Source organism: Orcinus orca, chromosome 5 (assembly GCF_937001465.1).
Source record: "Orcinus orca chromosome 5, mOrcOrc1.1, whole genome shotgun sequence".
Lineage (NCBI taxonomy): Eukaryota > Metazoa > Chordata > Mammalia > Artiodactyla > Delphinidae > Orcinus > Orcinus orca.
This window is the reverse complement of record NC_064563.1, coordinates 13,550,271-13,571,631: the sequence shown is the minus strand read 5'-3', so window position 1 is coordinate 13,571,631 and position 21,361 is coordinate 13,550,271. Positions and strand designations below refer to the sequence as shown.

General features: G+C 39.5%; 1 protein-coding gene across 1 annotated transcript in view; it reads right to left on the bottom strand.

Annotated features, from left to right (window-relative positions):
• Window positions 1-21,361, bottom strand: part of COL6A6 (collagen type VI alpha 6 chain) — a 110,380-nt gene that overhangs the window by 78,134 nt on the left and 10,885 nt on the right. Inside the window, exons 6-12 of the mRNA XM_004283433.4 lie at window positions 20,480-21,055; window positions 18,066-18,635; window positions 10,459-10,802; window positions 10,297-10,375; window positions 5,378-5,532; window positions 2,596-2,688; window positions 1,100-1,153 (exon numbers count right to left, since the gene is read on the bottom strand). Of these exons, the coding sequence (XP_004283481.4) occupies window positions 1,100-1,153; window positions 2,596-2,688; window positions 5,378-5,532; window positions 10,297-10,375; window positions 10,459-10,802; window positions 18,066-18,635; window positions 20,480-21,055 (1,871 nt within the window). The remainder of the gene's footprint in view (window positions 1-1,099; window positions 1,154-2,595; window positions 2,689-5,377; window positions 5,533-10,296; window positions 10,376-10,458; window positions 10,803-18,065; window positions 18,636-20,479; window positions 21,056-21,361) is intronic.

Here is a 21,361-nt window from a genome sequence, read left to right as displayed (position 1 = left end):
TGCCTGATCATGCTTTCTAAACCCATACCCTAACCATTTTTAGTCCTGTGCTTAACATCATTGAATTATGCCCATCAATTGGAAGACACCTTCTAAGTCTTCCACAGGGTACTCAAGACACCCAGTACTCTGGGTCTTGCTTGCTATACAACCTCCTCTCATGGTCCTGGGTTCTGGCCATGTTGACCATATGTTATTCTGCAAGTACACAGTTCTCAGTTACACACACTTGATCACACTATTCTCCCTGTAGTAGAATGTTCTTCCCACAAACTTTGCCTAGAGAAAGTTCTATCTGTGCTTCAGACGCCTGCCCAACCATCAACCCCTGTCTACAGTCTTCCTCTCCCAAGCCCTAACTGTCACCAGGGCTGTTATCTGACTCTGTTAGGTATTTGCACGGCCACACTCTATCACATTGCACCGCTTTATACCTCTAGTAGAGTCCTTGTGTATAAGGACTGGAACTACTGTTGTCTCATTTGCCTTTCCACTACTCTGGAAATTACCTGAGATAGGAGCCATAGTTTTTCTTCTCTTTCTTTACTTTTATTTCTAGGGCCTGGCACTGTGCCTGGCACATGGTAAGGCATCTTAATATATATTTGTTAAATGAATGATGAGTGCATTTATGAGTGAGGTCTTTGATAAATGTGGTAAATTGTAAGATACTTAATATACACTTGTTAAATGGATGGATGGATGGAAGGAAGGAAGGAAGGAAGGAAAGAAGGAAAGATAGATGGATGAACAGATGCAAGAAAGGGCGAAGTCTTTGACAAGCAGTGTGGTGAGTTGGTTTACTCAAGCAAAATGGATCAGAAAGGGGGAAATGGCAGTGATTTGACTCCCTCAGTGAAAAAGATAACTTTTGCATTGAGTTTATTATACAATGTTGGTGGATAGTCAAAGAGGAGACAGTAGGTTAATAAAACACTTGTGACCACCAGAAGCCTGATGAAGATTAGGAAAGACCTCAGACTTTGCCTACGAATCCTTAGAACTTGACTTTTCTTGCTTCCTTCTGAATTGACACAAAGATTTCATATTATAGATATGTTCTTAGGAATAAATGGAGCTGGAAAAAACCTTGACTTACAGCAATGCCTTCCTCTCCCAGGTAGCCTTTACTGCCTTTAAAACCTGGGGGTCCCTGGAAATAAGGAAAGGAAGGATACATTAGCACTCCATAGACCAAAACCCAGAGGTAATCAAGCAAAATTCTTCAACTTTACAGTTTTACTTTATGTAGAATAGTATGATTTTGAAAAAAACGGTTCCCCCTCCATAACCTAAGCTGCATTTATACACATAAAAATAAATGGAATTTTGAGACAAGTATCCAGATAACTCAAGGGTGTGTGTGTGTGTATGTGTGTGTGTGTGTGTGTGCGTGTGTGTGTGAATCATAATATTTTCCATAACTCTCTCAGGTGTTATATATAGAGCTGGAGTTTTTTTTTCTAGACAAGCATTCAAATGAATACAGCTATAGTTGGTTCTGACAAACTAGAATTATCCTCTTTTCATTAAAAAGTTCTTTTTGAGGATTTATGCTACACATAAAATAGACCACACACATTTCTTTCCATTGTTTTTTTCTGAGACCTGTTTAAAAAAAATTCTACCATTCTTGGGACTTCCCTGTTGGTGCAATGGGTAAGATGGCGTGCTCCCAATGCAGGGGGACCTGGGTTTGATCCCTGGTCAGGGAACTAGATCCCACATGCATGTCGCAACTAAGAGTCCGCATGCCACAGCTAAGGGGCCCACCTGCTGCAAATAAGACCCGGTGCAACCAAATAAATAAATAAATATTAAATAAATAAATAATTTTAAAATTCTGTCATTCTCTTTACATGAAATCAAAGCATTCAGGAAATAATTAGCCCAAAAACTTTCTTCAGAGAGACATCCATGGTGATTTGAAACTTATAGTGCTATCTATAAATTATTCAAAAATCAAACACACATGTAAATAAGCAGTATTGAAATTGTTAAACATACCCATAGTATTTTTATACATATTTGAACATTTCCTCAAGCCCAAAATCATATTTTTACATACACGAATCTGTTGTTAGTTATTGTTTTTATGCTTGGCCTGTTTTACTTGGCAACATTTTGGTCTGGCTAGAGCTGAATGAAACATCTTAGTGTCTCTTGCTATGACAGGGTGATCTGATCTAGCTTTTCAGCAGACTGTACAACCTATTCCCTACTTTATTTAAATTCCTCTGCTTCCATTAAAAGTGGAAATTGAAATAACTCGTCAGTATTCAGGAGGTTTTCATTATTCAACATGAGAGATCACAGTTTATTTTTCTGCATCATGGTCATCACTGCCAGAACATGGGATAAGCAATGATCTCTGCAGTTTTTCTCTTGATACTTGTATAGAAAGGTTTTTTTAAGTATCCAATTTAGAAAGCCAAGAAAAAGCTATCTAATTTGACATATAAGAAGAGGAGTATGACATATAAGAAGAGGAGCTTCTACCTAGAAGCTAAAAACATCCCTTATTTCTACCTAAACTTGGGTCTGCAAAACATATTGTATTCAAATAAAGTAAGCCATGATTGTAACTAAAATCACCTTTTTCCCTGCTGGTCCAGGGTCTCCCACTGTGCCATCTCCTCCAATGCACTTGCAGAATAAACAGCAGCATGTCCTTTCTGCAACACTGACCTTGGGGAGGGTAGGAATACATTACATTTGGTGGCATCGCTTCCCAAAATCACACACCACACAAGCTCAGGGATGTGATTTGAGAAGCCTGTTCACCACTCAAGTGACAGTGCTCTGGAGAGGATGCAGGAGACATTCTTTACCTTCCATCTTTCCTTCTGTGATCTGCACCATACAAGGAATTCAGAATCAACTCAAAGACGTTTTGTGTTCTCAAAAAGGCATCAGTTTAGCCACGGCCAATTCATTGCACACTGATTTATTAATGAGATCTCCTGTGCCCACACCATCCCAGCACTGACCATTGTATTGTTAATTACCCTATATAATTCTGCCCCTAATATTTTGTTCAATAGAATGAATACATGCTGTTTTCTCCTTTTCCTGTTTTATGAAATCTTTGTATGCCGGAGGATATAGACAGTGTCCAATGTCACACTACTTGGCGTGGAGTTCAATGATCAACACTTCCAGAACAGTTTGTGTGGGACAGGATTTCAAAGACACCAATTACATGTCCAACATTTCAGAAGCACTTGCTGTAGAGGGTGGGCACGTGAAGAGATTTTATACTCTGGTCACATTTTATAGTCTGGCCAAAATAAAATGTTTTTTTGGCAAAAAAATTTTGAGTGAATTTCATCCTGCACCTAGTTAGTCGTCCCCTAAAAAATGTACATATTCCACTGCATTTTTACAATTAACCCACAAGATTTATTTTTATGAAAATTCTGCTTGCAATAAATACTATGCTTTGCCTTAGTGGGGTACAATCAATCTTTGTGTTGAGAAGTTTCCTATCAAAATTCTAGTGTGATAAAAAATGAAAATCTTTTGTTATAATCACTTAGCAACTTCTCCTTTTTAATTGTTTCTTATTATATAATGTTTCTTTTCTGACATTAGGAAACTCTCTGTTTTTTTCCCCTGAAAACCCAATAAAACTTGAAATGTGTGAAACCAAATAACAACAAAATGGATTCTGTGATTTCATGTTAGATGATATCAATTTTCTTTGCATCACTAAAATCCTACAGCATCAACTCTTTTACTATTAACATTAAAACTGGCTATTTCTAAAATTAAAATTTTCTTATACAGTGTTGCATTTATGTGATATCTAAAAAGTGATAGGCTTGTTTGAAGAATAACTTCCTCCCTCTATGGATTACCAATTTGAAATTACACATTTCAAAGAGCAGTAGACACAAAAATTTTTTTGTAAAGTAGACACCATCTTCCCATGTAGAAAGGAATTACAACAAAAATTCCATATTCTCTAAGTAATTATTTTTACATAATTACTACACTGAACACACTGTCACATATCTATATACAAACTCTATAGGCAGAAAGTAGCAGGAGCTAGAACCTTATTGGAAAGTATCTTGATATGCTGACTACAGATTTTATAAATTATAAGCAAATTACAAATTATCAGCCATTCATTAAAGGTGAAAGTAGTGCTAGATATCTTGGTAATATTTCACCAAGCTAGTTGAATTCTTGTATGTTTCTGAAAGAAATAGGATTGCGATGCATCTTATCTAGGTGTTAGGTTCTAAAAATAGATCATAAAGCAAAAATCTCTGTCAGTCAAGACAACCTTTAAAAAACTTTTCATTCTAAAGTACATCATAGGAGGTCTATCATCACATCACTAGTTTTTCTTCCAGATTGGATGAGATGCTCTTTTCTTAGTTGAACTCTCAATGGATTTGGCTCTCATTCACAGGTCATGTTGCAGAGAAAACACACATCTTTTTTTTTTTAATTTTTATTGGAGTATAGTTGATTTACAATGTTGTGTTAGTTTCGGGTGTACAGCAAAGTGAATCAGTTATACATACACATATATCCATTCCTTTTAAGATTCTTTTCCCATAGAAAAGAATCTTCAGAGTAGAGTTCCCTGCGCTATACAGCAGGCTCTTATTAGGTATCTATTTATATAGAAAACACACACCTTAAACAGAAGAATGATATTCAGTGTGGTGAGTCATGGCACTTAGGATCTGCAAGGGATGTGAAAACTGGCTGGCTGAGGGAGCAGCCGAGTCACCCCTACTGGTCAGACACTCTTGGGCGCTTATGTTTATTGACTGTAATTTGGGCAGGATTGTAGGTGCTATTTAGTTTCTTCTTTTTTTTTTTTTTTTTTTGCCAAGCATATAAATTAAACATGCTTTCAGACATAGGAAACCAACTTATGGTTACCAAAGGGGAAAGTGGGGAGGGAAGGATAAATTATGAGTTTGAGATTAACATATACATACTATATATAAAATAGATAACCAACAAGGACCTACTGTATAGCACAGGAAACTATACTCAATACTTTGTAATAACCTATAAGGGAAAAGAATCTGAAAAGAATATATATATATATATATATATATATATAACTGAATCACTTTGCTGTAACCTGAAATTAATATGACATTGTAAATAAACTATATTTCAATAAATAAATAAATAACAACAACAAAAAGAAACATGCTTTGACATCTGTCTACTATATTACATTTCTTTCAAAACACCCTCTTATTTGGGCTTTGCACGAAATCAGAAAAGCCTGACTTCACTCCCAAATGAACAAAATTAGTTCAAATTCGTAAGCCTAAATATGAAGCCTATATACAAAACAAATAGAAAGTTTAAACTCACCAGTTTTTTCTGAATAACTTACCAGGTGCTTTGACAGTCGGCTCCCAAGATCCCTCATCCCAAGAGTGAGCTGTGTCCTGTACTCAAATCCTTTCCCAAATTCAATGTAGAGAAGGTCAGCCAGGTCATTGGAATTGGTGGCTCCATCCAGAGCAACTGTGATGAGGGCATTCAGGCCTAGCCAACACAGTTGACAATTCTCCAGGTGAGGGGACTTTGGTTACTTTAATCTTTTTGCATATGTATCTAAGTTGTTATTCCAGGAAACCAGTTGCAAGAGGAGCACTCATTTTACTGTCCACTTCCCCCAACCACACACTGTAAAACTGTCAAGTGACAAGACCATCATCAGAGAACAAAAGGAATTCCATTTTTCAAAATAAACTAAATTGGAGAATAATTTATATAATTAATTATAACAGATCCTTGAGTTCTCTGATGATATGAAGTAAGATAGTGAGTTTAAAAGAGTCCACAGAGAAAAGGGAACCCTCCTACACTGTTGGTTGGAATGTACATTGATGCAGCCACTATGGAAAACAGTATGGAGGTTCCTCAAAAAACTAAAAATAAAGCTAACATATGATCCAACAATCCCACTCCTGGGCATATATCTGGAGAAAACTCTAATTCAAAAATATACATGCACCCCAATGTTCATAGCAGCACTATTCACAATAGCCAAGACATGGAAGCATGGAAGTAAATGTCCATCAACAGATGAATGGATATAAAGAAGATGTGGTATATATATATATATATATATATATATATATATATACACACACACACACACACACACAATGAAATATTATTCAGCCATAAAAAGAATGAAGTAATGCCATTTGCAGCAACATGGATGGACCTAGAGATTATCATACTAAGTGAAGTCAGAAAGAGAAAGACAAATACCATATGCTATCACTTATATGTGGAATCTAAAATATGATACAAATGAACTTATTTACAAAACAGAAACAGACTCGCAGACATAGAAAACAAATTTATGGTTACCAAAAGGTAAAGGGGGTGGGGGAGGGATAAATTAGGAGTTTGGGATTAACAGATTAAAAACTTCTATATATAAAATAGATAAACATCAAGGTCCTACTGTATAGCACAGGGAATTATATCCAATATCCTGTAATAAACCATGACGGAAAAGAATCTGAAAAAGAATATATCTATATATATCTAAATCACTTTGCTGTACACCAGAGACTAACACATTGTAAATCAACTATACTTCAATAATAATAAAATAATAATGAAGAGTCCATAGAGCATGCTAAAGCACAGAGGAATTCATATGTCAAGAAAGGGAGTGTTCTAAATTTTTGCCATTTGAAGGGGAGATCCTTGGAGCAGCAGCACTGCCTTCACCCGGAAGCTCATCAGAAGTGCAGAATCTCAGGCCCCACCCTAGACCCACAGAATCAGAATCTGTATTTTAATAAAATCCCCAGGTGATTCATATGCACATTAACGTTTGAGAAGCACAGCTCTAAATGACAATCCAGTTGGAATTATAGGTACAAGAGACAGTAAAGGACCCCTTGTCAGGCAATCAGGAACAAATGTCATATAAGCAACCAGAGCTGTGGCTCATAGGCTTGGAAGTTTATAGAATACTTCAAATAAAACTTTTAGAGACTAACAAAAGGTTGACTTATTTTGCAAAGTAAGGACATTAAATGATGATAGTAATAAACCTGGCAATCATTAGGGTGGAGGTAACCATGGCAACAACTGTGCTCTCATTTATTAATAATTACTATGTGCCTGGAAGTTGCCTAAGTGCTTTACATGCATTATCTTATTTGTAAGATACAAGCACAACATTATAGGTAAGTGCAATTACAGCTCTATTTTACAAACAAGCAAAGGTTTACCCCAGACAGCCTGACTCCAAAGCCTACACTCAGAGTGCATTTGAATAACAAAAATGTACCAAGGACATAATCATAAAGAGCAGTCCTAAAGTTGAATAAATTTAGTTTTATGAAAACATGACTATATTGGCATAACTTTTCTCATTTTATTAGGGATAGGTGAAGAATTCTTTGGATGGGACCTAAAAACCAATGGCTCAGAATAGATAGAGAATGTTCAAGGACTTGGCAGAGTTGAGTGCGTTCTTATATGATAGAATTATGACTCTGAGAGGAAGAGGAGAATGAAGAGAATACGGTTTCAGGGACAGAGTGGGAGGCTCAAGTTCTAAGAGATGCAAACAGTGTGGTTGCTGAAGTGGAATAAAGGAAGAATCACCAAAGAGTAAGATGACCAACTTGTCCTGGTTGGCCCGAACTTTCCTGGTTTTAGTGCTGACAGTCTCTGACTTGTCTCAAGCAAACAAAGACAGCTTGTCACTCTTCCAAGAGTGAGAAGGATGGGGAGAAGGGCGATGAGGGCTGGGAGAGGCAATGAAGAATGCTGAGTTCATCAACTGGCGTTTAATGATGAAAAGAAGGCATGCCAGTGGGTCTATCTATAAGGGAAAAAGATCTCACATCTGATTTTTCTTATAAGTTCCAGAAAATGTAAAAGTTTAATAAGAGTTATGAGAACCATGGGATTGTTTATTTGCAGAAAATATACATATAACTATAATTTGTAACTGCTTTTCTCAGGATGGAGGAGTTGATCCTTTCAGACTCATCCAGTACATGAGTCATATGATCTTAAATAGTATCTTCAATTCCTAAAAAATGAATTAAGAAAGAAAAGATTTCAAAAATTGGGAGAATAAAGAATCACTGAGAAGATTCTAGAGTACTGGATTTTTTAAAATGAAGAAACTGATTCATACCCCAATCCACATGGATTAAAGTGATATCCATCTTTGAGAATACTTTTCTCGTGGTCTCCTCTTGTTTCACGGTGATGGCACAGTTTACATGTATAGATTCTGGGCCTCAAGTTAGAGAGGATCTCCTGGGTTAACAGATCATAGGGCCCAGCATCAACTGAAATCGTCTATATTTAGATAAGGGAAGCCAGAGCCAGAGGTGCTCTTTGTTCCTATTGAGAGACATTTGACACTTTTCAAAGAACATTATGGCCCACACCCCTTTATCTTTCCCATTCAAAGATTGTAGCTAGTGTGAGTCCTCCAACTTTTGCCTCTTTTTCAAAGTTGTTTTGGCTATTTTGGCTCCTTTGCATTTCCACATACATTTTGAACCAGCTTTTCTAGATCAACAAATATCCTGCTATGATTTTGACTGCGATTTAACTGAATCTATAGATTTGTTTGGAGAAAATTGAAATTTAACCATATTGAGTCTTTATATCATTGTTTAGTAATTTCAGCAAACAAACAACTATATTTTGTTAAATGTATACCTCAGTATTTCACGTTGTGTGTACATTGTAAATGGCTTTTTAAATTTTGTTTTCCAGTTTTTCGTTAGCATTTGGAAATATAATTGATTTTTGAATATTGAAAAAAAGATTCTAAATTTCTGAGGATATTCAAAATCTAGCTTCTGAAGTTGAAACTCATTTACTAGTTTTTCCTTGGGAGTTGGAAGAAAGAAGATTGGTCTTAGAAATCTGGGTGTTCCGAGAGAAACTTCCTGGAGAAAACTCCGATGTTGTCTGTAAGAGAAACATCTTTCCCTCACAAAAGAAAAGCTGAAGTTGAGAAAACCCTACCCACCCACTCTAGGGTCCTGTTCTCAGTCTTCATTAACATCTCCACCTCAGATCAGGAAAAAAGGCCAAGACTTGACAGAATAAAGGGAAGCAGATTTAGTAAATAAAATAAAAATTCTTACTCTTCAGTTGTGAATTCAGCAATTTGTTTAAGATGCAGGAAAGAGAACCAGACAGAAAAGACAAAATCTAATCAGCCTCTAATAGTTAACCTGGGAGACAGATGTCTTAGGCTAAATTCCCTAGAAGCAGAGCCTGAGATAGCAATTTGGACACACACAATTTATTGAGGAAGCACTCTCTGAAAGAAGGGGACAAAGGTAAGCAGGGTAGGACTGGGGAAGGATCTGATAAAGACAGTGTTTCAACTAACAACTAGCGTCAACCTGACCCCTTGGGAACTCTGCAGCATGAGTTACACTACAAAACTGGCGCCACTTTGAGGCAAAGGTCCAAGTCTCTGAACTCTACCTGCTGCCCAGGTGTGGGATGGGGAGTAACATTCCAGGTAAGGTGGCTCCCACTGGCAAAGGGCAGTTCCTCAGAGAAAGGGGAACCTGTGGGTAATGTGTTAGCAGCTGGAGGATGGGGGAACCTGTCTGTAAAGGGGTCTGGGTGGAGTACCAATTACATCCACTTATAAGTATTTCTATTTTCAGTCAAACCGGAACATGTGAATGCATTTTTCTTCCACTGATCCATATTTTAGTATGAACTGACAATGAGTCAGAATAGGCATTGGTTTCTAAAGTCGAAAGCCTGGTGCCAGAACTTTACAAACTCATAAACACCATAGTTGGTCCATCTGTTATCTGAAGGAAGGAACTGATTATGAAATCCCGAAACATGAGTAAACTTGTCCAACACTGCTTGTAACTCTGGAAACTTTAAGAGTGTTAGAAGAAAATAATCCAACTCTCCCATTCCTTAGTCAAGGAGAAATATACATGGTTCACTTCTGCTGACACTAAAGACATAGCAATATTAGATAATGCGGGGCAAGGGAGACAGGAACATCCTCCAGGAAAGCTTAGGAAGAAGAAATAAAGTAATATGAGAGAAAGGATAGGACACCGTATTCAGCGCTGTTTCATATGGGGAGAGGAAAAAGTAGGTGCCAAAATGCTGTGAGAGCTCATTTGCTCTGCCAAGTGCATCCAGAGGGGAGAGGCTGGCAAATTCAGTGCTATTTGAGTGTCTGGAAATGTAAGAGTTAGAAATGAGTTTTGAGATTATAAAGTTCATCAACACTCCTTTCCCAGTCCTCCCCATGCTTGGTACCTTCTTTTCTAAGTTCATCAGATTTTTGTTCAAGTTTTTCAACATCATCATCCAATCCATCTGAAAATAAGAGAACCACCTAAGAAAGTATTCAAAAAAGAAAAATGAGTAAAAAGGAAGTCATTGCACCAAAGACCAATAAATAAAATAAAACCAAGTTACCTTTCCCCGAGCAGCTGATTTATTCTGAAATGCACCCCACAGAGAACTCAAGAGGTTTGCGTTGAGAAGAGATGGTCTTTTAACTGTTACATCCTTCAAGCTGTTCAGTATGCTTTCACTGTAGATCTCAAACTTGGGGGAATATTTTTCCATGGCATTGGTCACTTGAAAAGCCACACTAACCTGAGTCTCCGTGCCCACCTCACAGCTTACCCCACTGAGGGAACTGATGGCACGTAAGATGTCTTGAAGGTAAGTTTCCATCCAAGACTGACCTTCAAGCAAATTCTGCCCATTCTGCTGAGTTGAGATGTCAAATCCCACCACAATGTCCACAAAGCAATCTAGGATTCAAGGGAAAAGCATATCTTATTAGACTAACAAATAGCTTTATTTGACTTGGATGTCATATCTGAATCACGGGACTTGGAATTCTTGTTTCTGTCCCAGTTATAAAGTTGGAAAAAATGAAAGAGCATGAGCGAATAATGGAAGAGGCTCAGAATCACTCTTTCACAAGCTGTTAAAGTGTTACTTTTTTAGCATCTATAAAATCTAGATGATTCTATAATGAAGTTCTGAAAGATTTCATTGTGTCCATTGAGAAAGCTATGTAGTCCCTTAAATAGCTGAAATATGTTGTGGAAATGTTAACAGTCTAAAATAGGAAATTCATATCATGCTATTTATAACTGAGGTCATTCAACAAATATTAAATTATAATTATAAGGGAAATATAAAAAACATTTGAATAGAGAAAGTAATTTAGAAAAAATAAATCACAAAAGACTCCTAAAGGAATGATTTTGATGATTTATCTTTCTGAAAAGAATCTTTGATTCCTCTTTTTGTCTCCTAACATCCACTCAGAAAAGAAAAAGTAGAAAGAAAAATAGAGACTCTGTGAGACCCTTTGAGATCTTGCTTGGTTGGAGTCCTTCAAGTGAAGAAACTGGGAACCGAATTACCCATATTCAACCGTGTCAAAGATGGCTTTGTGCTCAGAGCTCAGCCACTCAGGAAGCCAAAGCCACTGCTATTTGGGAGTTTAAGAAATACTTAGAGAAGCATTGCGTTTAAAGTGCTTTGCTCTCATCCTTATTAACTCTAGAGACATTTAAGCACTGGAGAAACTACAAGGGCTTGAAATTTTAAGCTGAGCCTCCTAACAGGAAGATAATGAGAAGGGTAAAATCCTATGACATATACACTCTTTTTTCAAGAACTTTTAGGTTGACTAGAAACCTCAACCTTTTCCAGCAAATTCCACACACACACAGCTTGCTTGGTAAAATAAGGCATAGGGTTGTTTAATTTTAATTTGCATTATTTAGAGAAGCAGTTTTTCAGATATTTGTTGTGTAGACAAACGCCCGCCTTCCAGACACACTGGTCAGTTGGGCATTTGCAAGTCTTTGAAACCAAAACAACAGTTTCTGTTCTTAAAACAAGGGACAGGAACTTGATTCACTTTTAATGATAAAAGAGTTGGGTGAGGGAGAAGAAACCTTATTTGATAATCAATTTTCACCATGACATTCAAGGTAAATCAAAGTCATCAAAACATCTGAAAGGTGAGTTTTCTTATTTTACTGTACTTAATTGGAAAATGTCTTCTCCGATACTCAGAAAGTGAGATAAAAAGAAAGGAACTAGTCAGAAGGAAGCACTCGAATATGTCCCTTCCAAACTTCCTCTTAAATCTATATCCTTTCATTTCTATTTTGAGATTGAAAGTTTCACTCTTGGATGAACATTGTTTTAATCCCTGAACAGAAAACCATTCATTCACCAAAACACATTACTGCCTTCAAGGAAAACAGTCTCTCGTGAAAAAACAAACATTGGCAAATATGCCAAAATGTCATTGAGTGTTGCTGGGAACTGTCCCCTTTAAAAATAAAGCGTTTTAACTTTTTGTCTAGATTACTGAGATTATAAACTCTAGTAAACAAGTTCCTGGTGTTTGTTTAACTAATTCAAATTGACAAATGAGTCCATGATAATGTGATCAAAGGAACGGAATTTGGGGAACAAGTCCAGAGGTGGCAGTCATATGTCTACAATTACATACAATTAGAGAGAGTGGGCCATGCAAATCATGGAATGGCCTTGCAGACTCTGCAGGACATCTGCCCTCAACTCAAGAGGCCTTTGAAGAGGCAGGGATGATTTTGGAAGTGGGCTAGGAAAAAGGCTAAAAGTGGATTTCCAAAGAGAAATAATGAAGGATTGTAGTTATCAATAGGATAACAGGAGTGGGACTCAAAAGGGGGTAATAAATGCAAGGAAAATTAAGAAGGTAATCCATGGGACTGGCTACAGAGGGTGATAAACACAAGTAAACTAGTACTCTGAGAATTTGCCAAATAGCAGTGTGGAACCCTGGATTGGGGAGGCAGAGTTTAGTTTTAGTCCTGTACAGGTCACTTCTGTGTTACTACCAAATAATTTCTGCCAAATCTCTTAACCTCTCTGGGCATTAATTTTCTTGTCTATAAAAATAAGAAGATTATATATTTCAAAATAAAAATACAAAAGAACAGAAAAAAAAAAAGGATTGAACTAGACAGTAATGGTCTCCTGCTAAACCCCAAAGCTGATTTTAATTATCTGACTTATAAAGAAAGTCCTTAATTGGAGTTAATGATGGCAGACTTTTAGTATTAAGAAATACTGTCAAACAAATGAACATATTTATGAAACAGACTCACAGACACAGAGAACAAACTTATCGTTACCAAAGGGGGAACGGGATGGGGGAGGGATAAATTGGATTAGCAGATACAAACTACTATATATAAAGTAGATAAACAACAAGGACCTACTGTACAGCACACGGACCTATATTTAATGTCCTGTAATAAACCATAATGGAAAAGAATATGAAAAAGAATATATATATATATGTATGTATGACTGAATCACTTTGCTGTATAGCAGAAATTAACACAACATTGTAAAGCAACTATACTTCAATAAAATTTTTAAGAAAAGAAAGAAATACTGTCAAGATGGTAGGGTATATTTTTAAGATTAGAAGACAGATTTTTGAGATTTTTTTCCCTTTTCTCAAAAGTTTTTGAGCAAAGGGCAAAGTCAGGCTGTTGACTGTTATTAGCTGGGTTAAGAGAAAAATTTCTTTGGAGATTTGAAAGAAGGGGATATCTTAGATGAAAAAAAGAGAAAGAACGATCTAGCAAATATAGTTAGGTGAAGACCTAGTTTATATACCTCCCAGATTGCTTCTGCCCTCCCCCTCCCTCGGTCCCGGCCGCACACACACACAGGAGTTGGACATTTGTCCACTGGAGAGCCTTGGCAGCCGCCATCGCTGGGTCTCCCGCACTATGGGGGATGGGCAGGCTTTGACACGGCCTCCATCATTCTCACTGCTGTAGTTCCTCAATGACTCTGGTGCCCACGTCCAACCCAGCTGAACTCACGGGATCTCTGGCCCCTTCCACTACTTCAGCCACAGATACAACGCACTGCTGGCCCCGTATCTGGTTTTCCAAAGGGCTGATAGCACGATGCAGTAGGATGGGAGAGTAAGTCTCCATGGGGTGAACTCTGACCAGTGAGAGGCAGTAGATAGGAAGGAACCGGCAGATAACCAGCCTTTATTCCCGCTGATAGGCTGGTCTGTGCAGTGGTTCTGAGGCTTCCCTGGGTGATATTCTGCAGGACCAACGTACCAGTGATGCTTTCTCAAAAGCTGTAGCTAGCTTGGTGATGTACATCTTGTATGTACTTTTCTCTTTTCTGTATCACTTCCCTCCACTCACTCTTGCTTCCCTGGGACTGTACTCCCACTGGAGTATTAGCACATAAACTGTGCTTTAAGCTCTGCTTTCTAGAGAATGCTATTAAGACAGGAACATAAAGAGATTCTTGTCAAGAAAAGTTGGAAATGACCATCTATTTTTTCCTTATATTTCCCACATTCCTTGAGCCAATTCCTGAGGGTGTGTCTACTTCGTCTTCATCAGACTGGCCTTTTGCTGAATCTCCTTTTTGACTCATCTTCCATGATGATGAAAAAGATGAGAGGTACTCTCGATTCTTTTGCTACCCAGTCACGGCTCCACACCAGAAAAGGCAGCAAGTCCATACCCTGAAAACTGCCTGGGGTCTCCTTTGGGTGGTCAGAATAGGTAGACTCCAAAAAAATCAGGAGAATAAGCATGAATGAAGATAAGAAAACAGACTTTGGAGTTGTTTAGGGGAATGTGATGCATGTTGAGGCATTAAATTGGAATATGGCTCTGAAATGTTGCTAAACTACTAAAGTTCCTGAACCAAGGAACTCTTGGTACATTGTCCTTCTGTGAACTAAACTACTGCATCACTCCATGTACCTGTGTTAATGAGATCACTTCAAGATACCCTCTGTAATACGCTGTGAGAGTTAACCAAGACATGCTGAACATTTATACACACTTCCCATGCATTCCTCACGTGTCCTTATGAAACACAGAATAAGTAGAAATGCTTCTAATTCTCATTTTGCAGAAGGGGAAGCTGTGACTTAGAGAAGCTGGCCTGAGGTCTCATAGTTATTATGGTGGATCTCGCACGTGGGAATCAGATCCAGGCCTGTCTGGAGCTCCTACGCTGAACGACCTTATTTCACCACCTCCAGGGTGTCCAGTGATGCCAGATCATGCAGGTTACAAGTGTTAGATTGTGCTGTCGGAAGTGACAGCTTAGCAGTGAGTGGCTTCCTTAGGGAGCAGCAGCTTTTGAGATATAAACCCATGATGTCTTGATAAGTTTCAGCTATTAATTGTTGAAGCACATCACTTATAATGTAAGCATCAGATAACCTAGACAGCGATTATAGCAAGAGAACTGGCAGCTTATTTAACAACCCACAAATGGGTTGGAATCAGACAGACCTAGGTTTCAAAATTTGCTTACTTTGTTGCCTCCTGTATGATCTGGGTCAGGTTACCAATATTCCTTAGAGCCCCAGTTTCTCATTTATAAATGGGAATGAAACCAAACCACAGAGGGTTTGGGAGTTTAATGAGATAATGCATTTAAAACACTTTAAAATGCTTGACCCTACACAGATGCACAAGAAATGCTGATTCTTCCCTCATATCTCCATGCAGCTGACCATCCTTTCCCATAAATTGAAGCCTAAGTACAATCAGAGAAACAGAGATGATTTAACTGCACAAATGTGAAAAGAAAGGCGAGTGACCTCTCCAAAGTGTTGCATATTTTAATAAGAAGCAAAGCTGGATGTTCAGGCTCTGAATCTGGTTTGCTTTGAGACACACCAAGCTACTGTCTGATTTCCTTGATTTGGGGGTTTATCATTTAAGAGGAGCTAGTATCCTCCGCTATGTTTGCACAGGCTTTTGAAGCTTTATCAGCTTTATCATTCTAGCCTCATTATTCCTCAGCCCAGGCTTGGCTACAAAGGCCTCATACATTCTTGTTTGCTACAGTAATCACTTCAAGTTTACCTTTATAGGGTACTTTCCTTATTTGTTTGTTTGTTTATTTATTTATTTATTTATACATTCATGACTGCTGTTTTGACTTTCCACATGGTCTTCTTTCATCCTCTCTAGGACAGACTAGATGGTTCTGGGATCATTTTCTGCCTAATAGTTGGAAATGGGTATTTCATGTGAAAAAGGAAAGTCATGTGGAAGGTTTGGTTGAGGTCACCAGGCACATTCCAAAGTATGGGGGGGAAAGTAGAGTGGGATTTACAAAGGTGATAATTCCTGACCAATGACAGGACTCTTAACCTTTGGCTCACACACTGGGTCTTATAAAAGGTTTGAGCTTGGAGTTTAGAGGAGCACTTTTGGAGACGATGGTTGGTGTGCCATGAGGTGTCTCCCCGCAAGCACACACACACACAAGGAGAGGAGGTAATGTCCTCTTTAAGTCAAGAGAGAGGAGATTTGAGAGGTGACTTGGAGATGACACAGCCTAGAAATTCTAAAGAATGAGACAGGATGGCATGCTGCTCTCTGCAAAGGAGAGGCACCCACACCAGGGGGCTGGAACTTCCAGTATTTACTGGGGAAATTGACATGTAATTCTTTCCCATGGAGGTGATACTGCTGCATGTAAGAAATAGCTCTGTTGGGCTCCTCTGATATCCCATCCAAGAAGGCCATCTGGAGGGGCAAAGAGCTGGCAGCAGATAAAGCTGGAGGCATCACTAGATGCCTGGTGGCTGAGAAAGGCATAAGGGAATATCTGGAATTGAGAGATGCTCACCATCCTCAGGGGAGCTATGGTGGAGAGACAGTAATGCTCTGACAAATGTGCTTTGGTAGGGGTGGAGGGGGTGGGGGGCAGGAGGGGAAGTCTTTGAAACATTCATGAATGGGCCCAGCTTTAGACATGGGCTACTGAGAAAACGAAGTCCTGAAAAGTGCCATCAAGTAGGAACTTTCCTGAATCTCTTTGGCTCCTCTCCCTTCCCCAGCCCATTCTGGAGAGGCCAGAAACCATGGTCAGTAAGAAGAGGGCAGGGCCTGGGAGAAGGAGGCAGAAGTGGGAGGTTGGGAACAATGGATAGAATGCCAACCATGTGTAGTCGCTTCTGTCATGGTGAGTGGCCTGTGGCAGGGAAAGCACAGTAACCTTCTCGCAGTAACCTTCACGTGAAGTTTGAATAGTTCCACGGGGATGGACATATTCATCACCAAGAAGAGGTTCACTTATTTCCTGAAAGTGACTGAGGGCAAGGGAAGAGCTGACCCCCATGAATAAACTGAATGGGTCAATGGTAGACAAAAGTGAAGTGACTTTATAATGGCATCCCAGGTGTCATGTTTATTCAAAGTAACGTTACATATGCATTTTCTCATTTCATCTTCACAGTGACCTTCTGAACTAGGTGTTCTGTCATTCACATTTTACAGAGGAGAAAATTTTAAACTTAGAAAAGTTAAGCCACTTGTCCAAGAAAAAATAGCCATGGAGTGGGGATTTGCAGCCCAGTTAACTGTCCATTTCCAGAGCTGCCTCTTAGCAACCCTGTAGCCTTCCTCTCCCAAGTGGAAACCCAGGGTTAGTTATAATCCACAGGTAGTTATACAGAATCACAGCTAACCCAGTCAGAACTTTTAGAAAAATAGAAAAAGCTATTTATCCTTGAAGACCTTTCTTTCCATCTATTGGAAAAATGTCAAAATGTGCTAATTTTTAAGAAGATATTTACCAACTTCTGCAGTGAAATTTCATAACAAAGCTCTAAACCTCTACAGATGTTGCCTCCCTACCTGTGGCAGCACTTGGCAGCCCCGTTGCCAGGCAACCCAAGTCTGTCAAATAGTTCATTTCTTTGGGACACATTCCTCAGCCTCTGAAACCAACCAGAGTGTAAACAACGGCCTTCTCACACCTTCTGAAGCTGAGGCATTCCCATTCACAGAGGGGGCATGTACTCCCAGGAGAAGGGGAGAGAAAAGGACAGAGTCTCTCCAATATCCTGTTTCTTAATCCACAAGTCACAAAAAATACTTGATAACTGTGAAAAGCTTAATTTGAAATCCGGAGGCACAAAGCTATGTTTTCCCACCAGCCCCAGGGAAGGAACAAACACGAAGGACACTTTCAATACTCACTGCTCTCACCCCCCGAGGTACAGATGTTGTGAACGATCCTCTTCTTGACCTTTTTCAGTTCGTCAAAGTTGTGAACTGTCAGTTTTTTATTGGCAGTCCCGGTGATCTGAACGAGCTGCTGGTCATCCACATCCCCGATGCCCATGGAGTAAATGTTGATCCCTCTGTGTCTCAGCTCTTCGGCGGCCTGAGCCACTTCATCTTGGGACTGGCCATCTGTGAGGACCAGCAGCACCTGCGGGGTACCTGTGTTGATCCGGCTGCCCATGTCCGGCTGGAAGTAGTGCCCTACCTGCCGGAGAGCAGAGCCAATGTGCGTGGATCCAAAGATCTGCTGGATGTTTTCAATCTGAAAGGAGATTTCCTTTTTGCCGATGAAAGTTCCCAGTGGAAACTCCGGCCGGTAGGTGTGGCTGAACTGGGCAGCTCCTATACGCACTCTGTTGACACTGACATCGAAGTCTTGAACGACAGATGCCAAGAATTTCTTCATCTTCTTGAAGTCATCTGGATGAATGCTATTCGAACCATCCATGAGGAACACGAGGTCTACTTTTTCAATTTCACAATCTACAAAGTACACAGCAACAAAATCAGATTTTTATTCTTTCTCTAACCCAGCAGAAGTCAAACGTTTCCAGCTACAGAGAAATGCTATTTCTGAAGGTGGTTTCTTAGCTTAAGCCACCCTGTGGTCCCATTAACTGGAGAGGAAACAAAAACAAACAATTGGGCATAAAGGCAGCATGAGGCATATACAATTCCCACGTCCTTTTAGGCTTCTCTTGACTTTTCTGTTTGGTCTCACACCGAGATGTCAAAGAAATGGGTGTGGTGCCACAGAAATATTGTTCTCACCTGCAATCTAGCTTTAACTCTTCCAGAAAGCTCAGTGACAGTAGCAGCATAGCAAGAAAAAACACACCTCCATTTAGGGATGCAAACAAGAGACAGATGGTCTGTATTATTGGCTTGGCCTTGCTGGCCAGTTGAGCCAATAAGTGCTTTTCTAGTTTCTTAGGGCAAATTGAGCTTTGAGAATCATGACTTCCAGCCTATATCTAGTCAGTTTGTTTCTTAATCAGCCCATTTTCTGGTGTATACAGGCAAAAATGTCTACTTGAGAAAAATGTTTTTGAACAACGAACTATGGCTTAGAGATGCTTCCCTTGTCTTAACACAGCAAATTAACAAAAAGAATGTGAAAGGCCCTTGCCAGTGAATGAGTTACGCTTGGCACGAGCTCATGTGTGTTCCTTAGCCTTCTGGAAAGCATTATCATTTCCTTGAATTCCCCAGAGAGCTGACCATTGAACTAACTTTATTAATTCTCATTTTAACCTCAGAAAATGTTAAAGGTGTCTGAGATTCCTGTAGCAGGAGATAAGCAAGGAAGAGATAAAATATAGGGTAAACAGATCCTTCGGGAATTGTTTAGTTCATTAAATTCCTTTGTTTCAGTGCCCAAGGGAAAACTTCCAGTATAAACATTCAATTTCAACTTCTACAATGGACTTGAAAGGGGCAGATTGATTTTTAGACATTGGCCAACAGAAAGTAAGAGATTCATTCTGGTTTTCAGTGAGATCCAGATGGATTTTTTTAGTTTTGTGAAAGAAAAAGACAAGTAGCTGCATTCTCAGGAGGCAAGGCATATGAAAAACAGGAAAGTTAAATAAGTTTTAAAAGGAACTGCACCAAGATTTTGAAATCCTTGATTAATATTAATTCATCTAATAAAAAATACTTGGTATTTTTGGTAAAACACATCCTAATAGAAATACTAAGGAGTTTTAATAAACCACAATCTCCCTTTGAAACAAAAGTGGAAAGTGGCAGCTGAATGAATGAATGAATGAATACATACATACATACATACATACATACAGCAATGCAATTTCTAGCTGCCAGAATAGAAACACAGCATCCAGGGCAAAAGAAGTCCTGCTCACAATCTTCTCTGGAAACATCTGAGGCTAAAACTGAGGGCTTAACATTGGGCTCCATATTGCAAATGAACTTGTGCCATAACAGAAACGGGTGAAGGCACAGGGGACTTCCAGAATGGAGGAGAGAGGGCTTCAAGCAGTGGTCGCTGGTTCTTAGGAAGAGAGGGATTTGATTTCTTGTGTAAAGAACAGGAAGGAGAACTAGAGGGTGAAAGTGGCATGTAAACACAGTTGTGTTCCAATAAATAAAGCCTGTTTGAAATGGCGAATTTCCCATCATTGGAAGAGTTTAGGCAGAAGTGAGTGGGAATGTTGTGGAAGGCCAAATGAAACATCCTTGAGGTCTTTCCAATTTGAGATTCCACAATGTGGGAACTTCTGCAGAACCCTCAGTGCCCCTTCTCTTTGGTTTCTCCCTTATTTGGACCTCTGCTGATAATTAAAAACTTAATGGATGAATCTTACCTACTTTTGAAGAGTTACACACACTGGCGGACACATCTGAAAATATCCCCTTCAGGCCTCCAAAAGTTTCCACAAAGAAGTACTTGTCACTTGATCCTGCCATGGCCAGCAGCTCCACGGGGTTGGCACCAGCGATCCCCACGGCCAGGACAAGGATGCCCTTGTCCCGTAAGGCCTTGGCTGTGGCATTGAGCTTATCGGCATCATGGGATTCCCCATCGGTGATTACGATGAGGACCTGGGGGACCCCCTTGTGCAGGCGGCTGCCCCGGGCTTCAGTGAACATGTGGTCTGAGAAGTCCAGGGCCTCGGCGGTGTAAGTGTTGCCCCCCATGGGCTGGTCATTTTGGAGCACCGAGATCACCTCCCGTTTTGTGCCAAGGTTATCCAGATAAAACAGCACCTCTGGGTCATCTGCATACTTCAGAGCCCCAAACCGGACGTGATTCTTGCCCACATCAGCTTTTTTCACCAAGCCAATCATGAAGTCCTTCATGGTATTATACTCATCATGGTCAATGCTGCCAGAGCTGTCAATTACAAACACGACATCTAAAACTTCAATGCGCTTGCATTCTGAAGGAGGAGAAAGGAAAACTGGATGAGATTAGCTTGCACATCATGCAGGACTCCCCTCCCCCACCTGTTTTTTAAATGCCAGTGTCTCCTCTCCATAGGATCAAGCTGTACATTGGAATGTCCGCTCCCTGGACAACAGACACAACACACATGCATTTGTGCTGCCAGTACATAGTAATGCTCATTTAGGTGGCTTTTAGGACAAGGCAGATGTGACGTGATGCCTACTGCAGGGGTTGGGAAGGGGGTGGGAAGGTGGGTCACAGGATCATCAGGGATAAACATGTCAAGTGCTTTTGGACC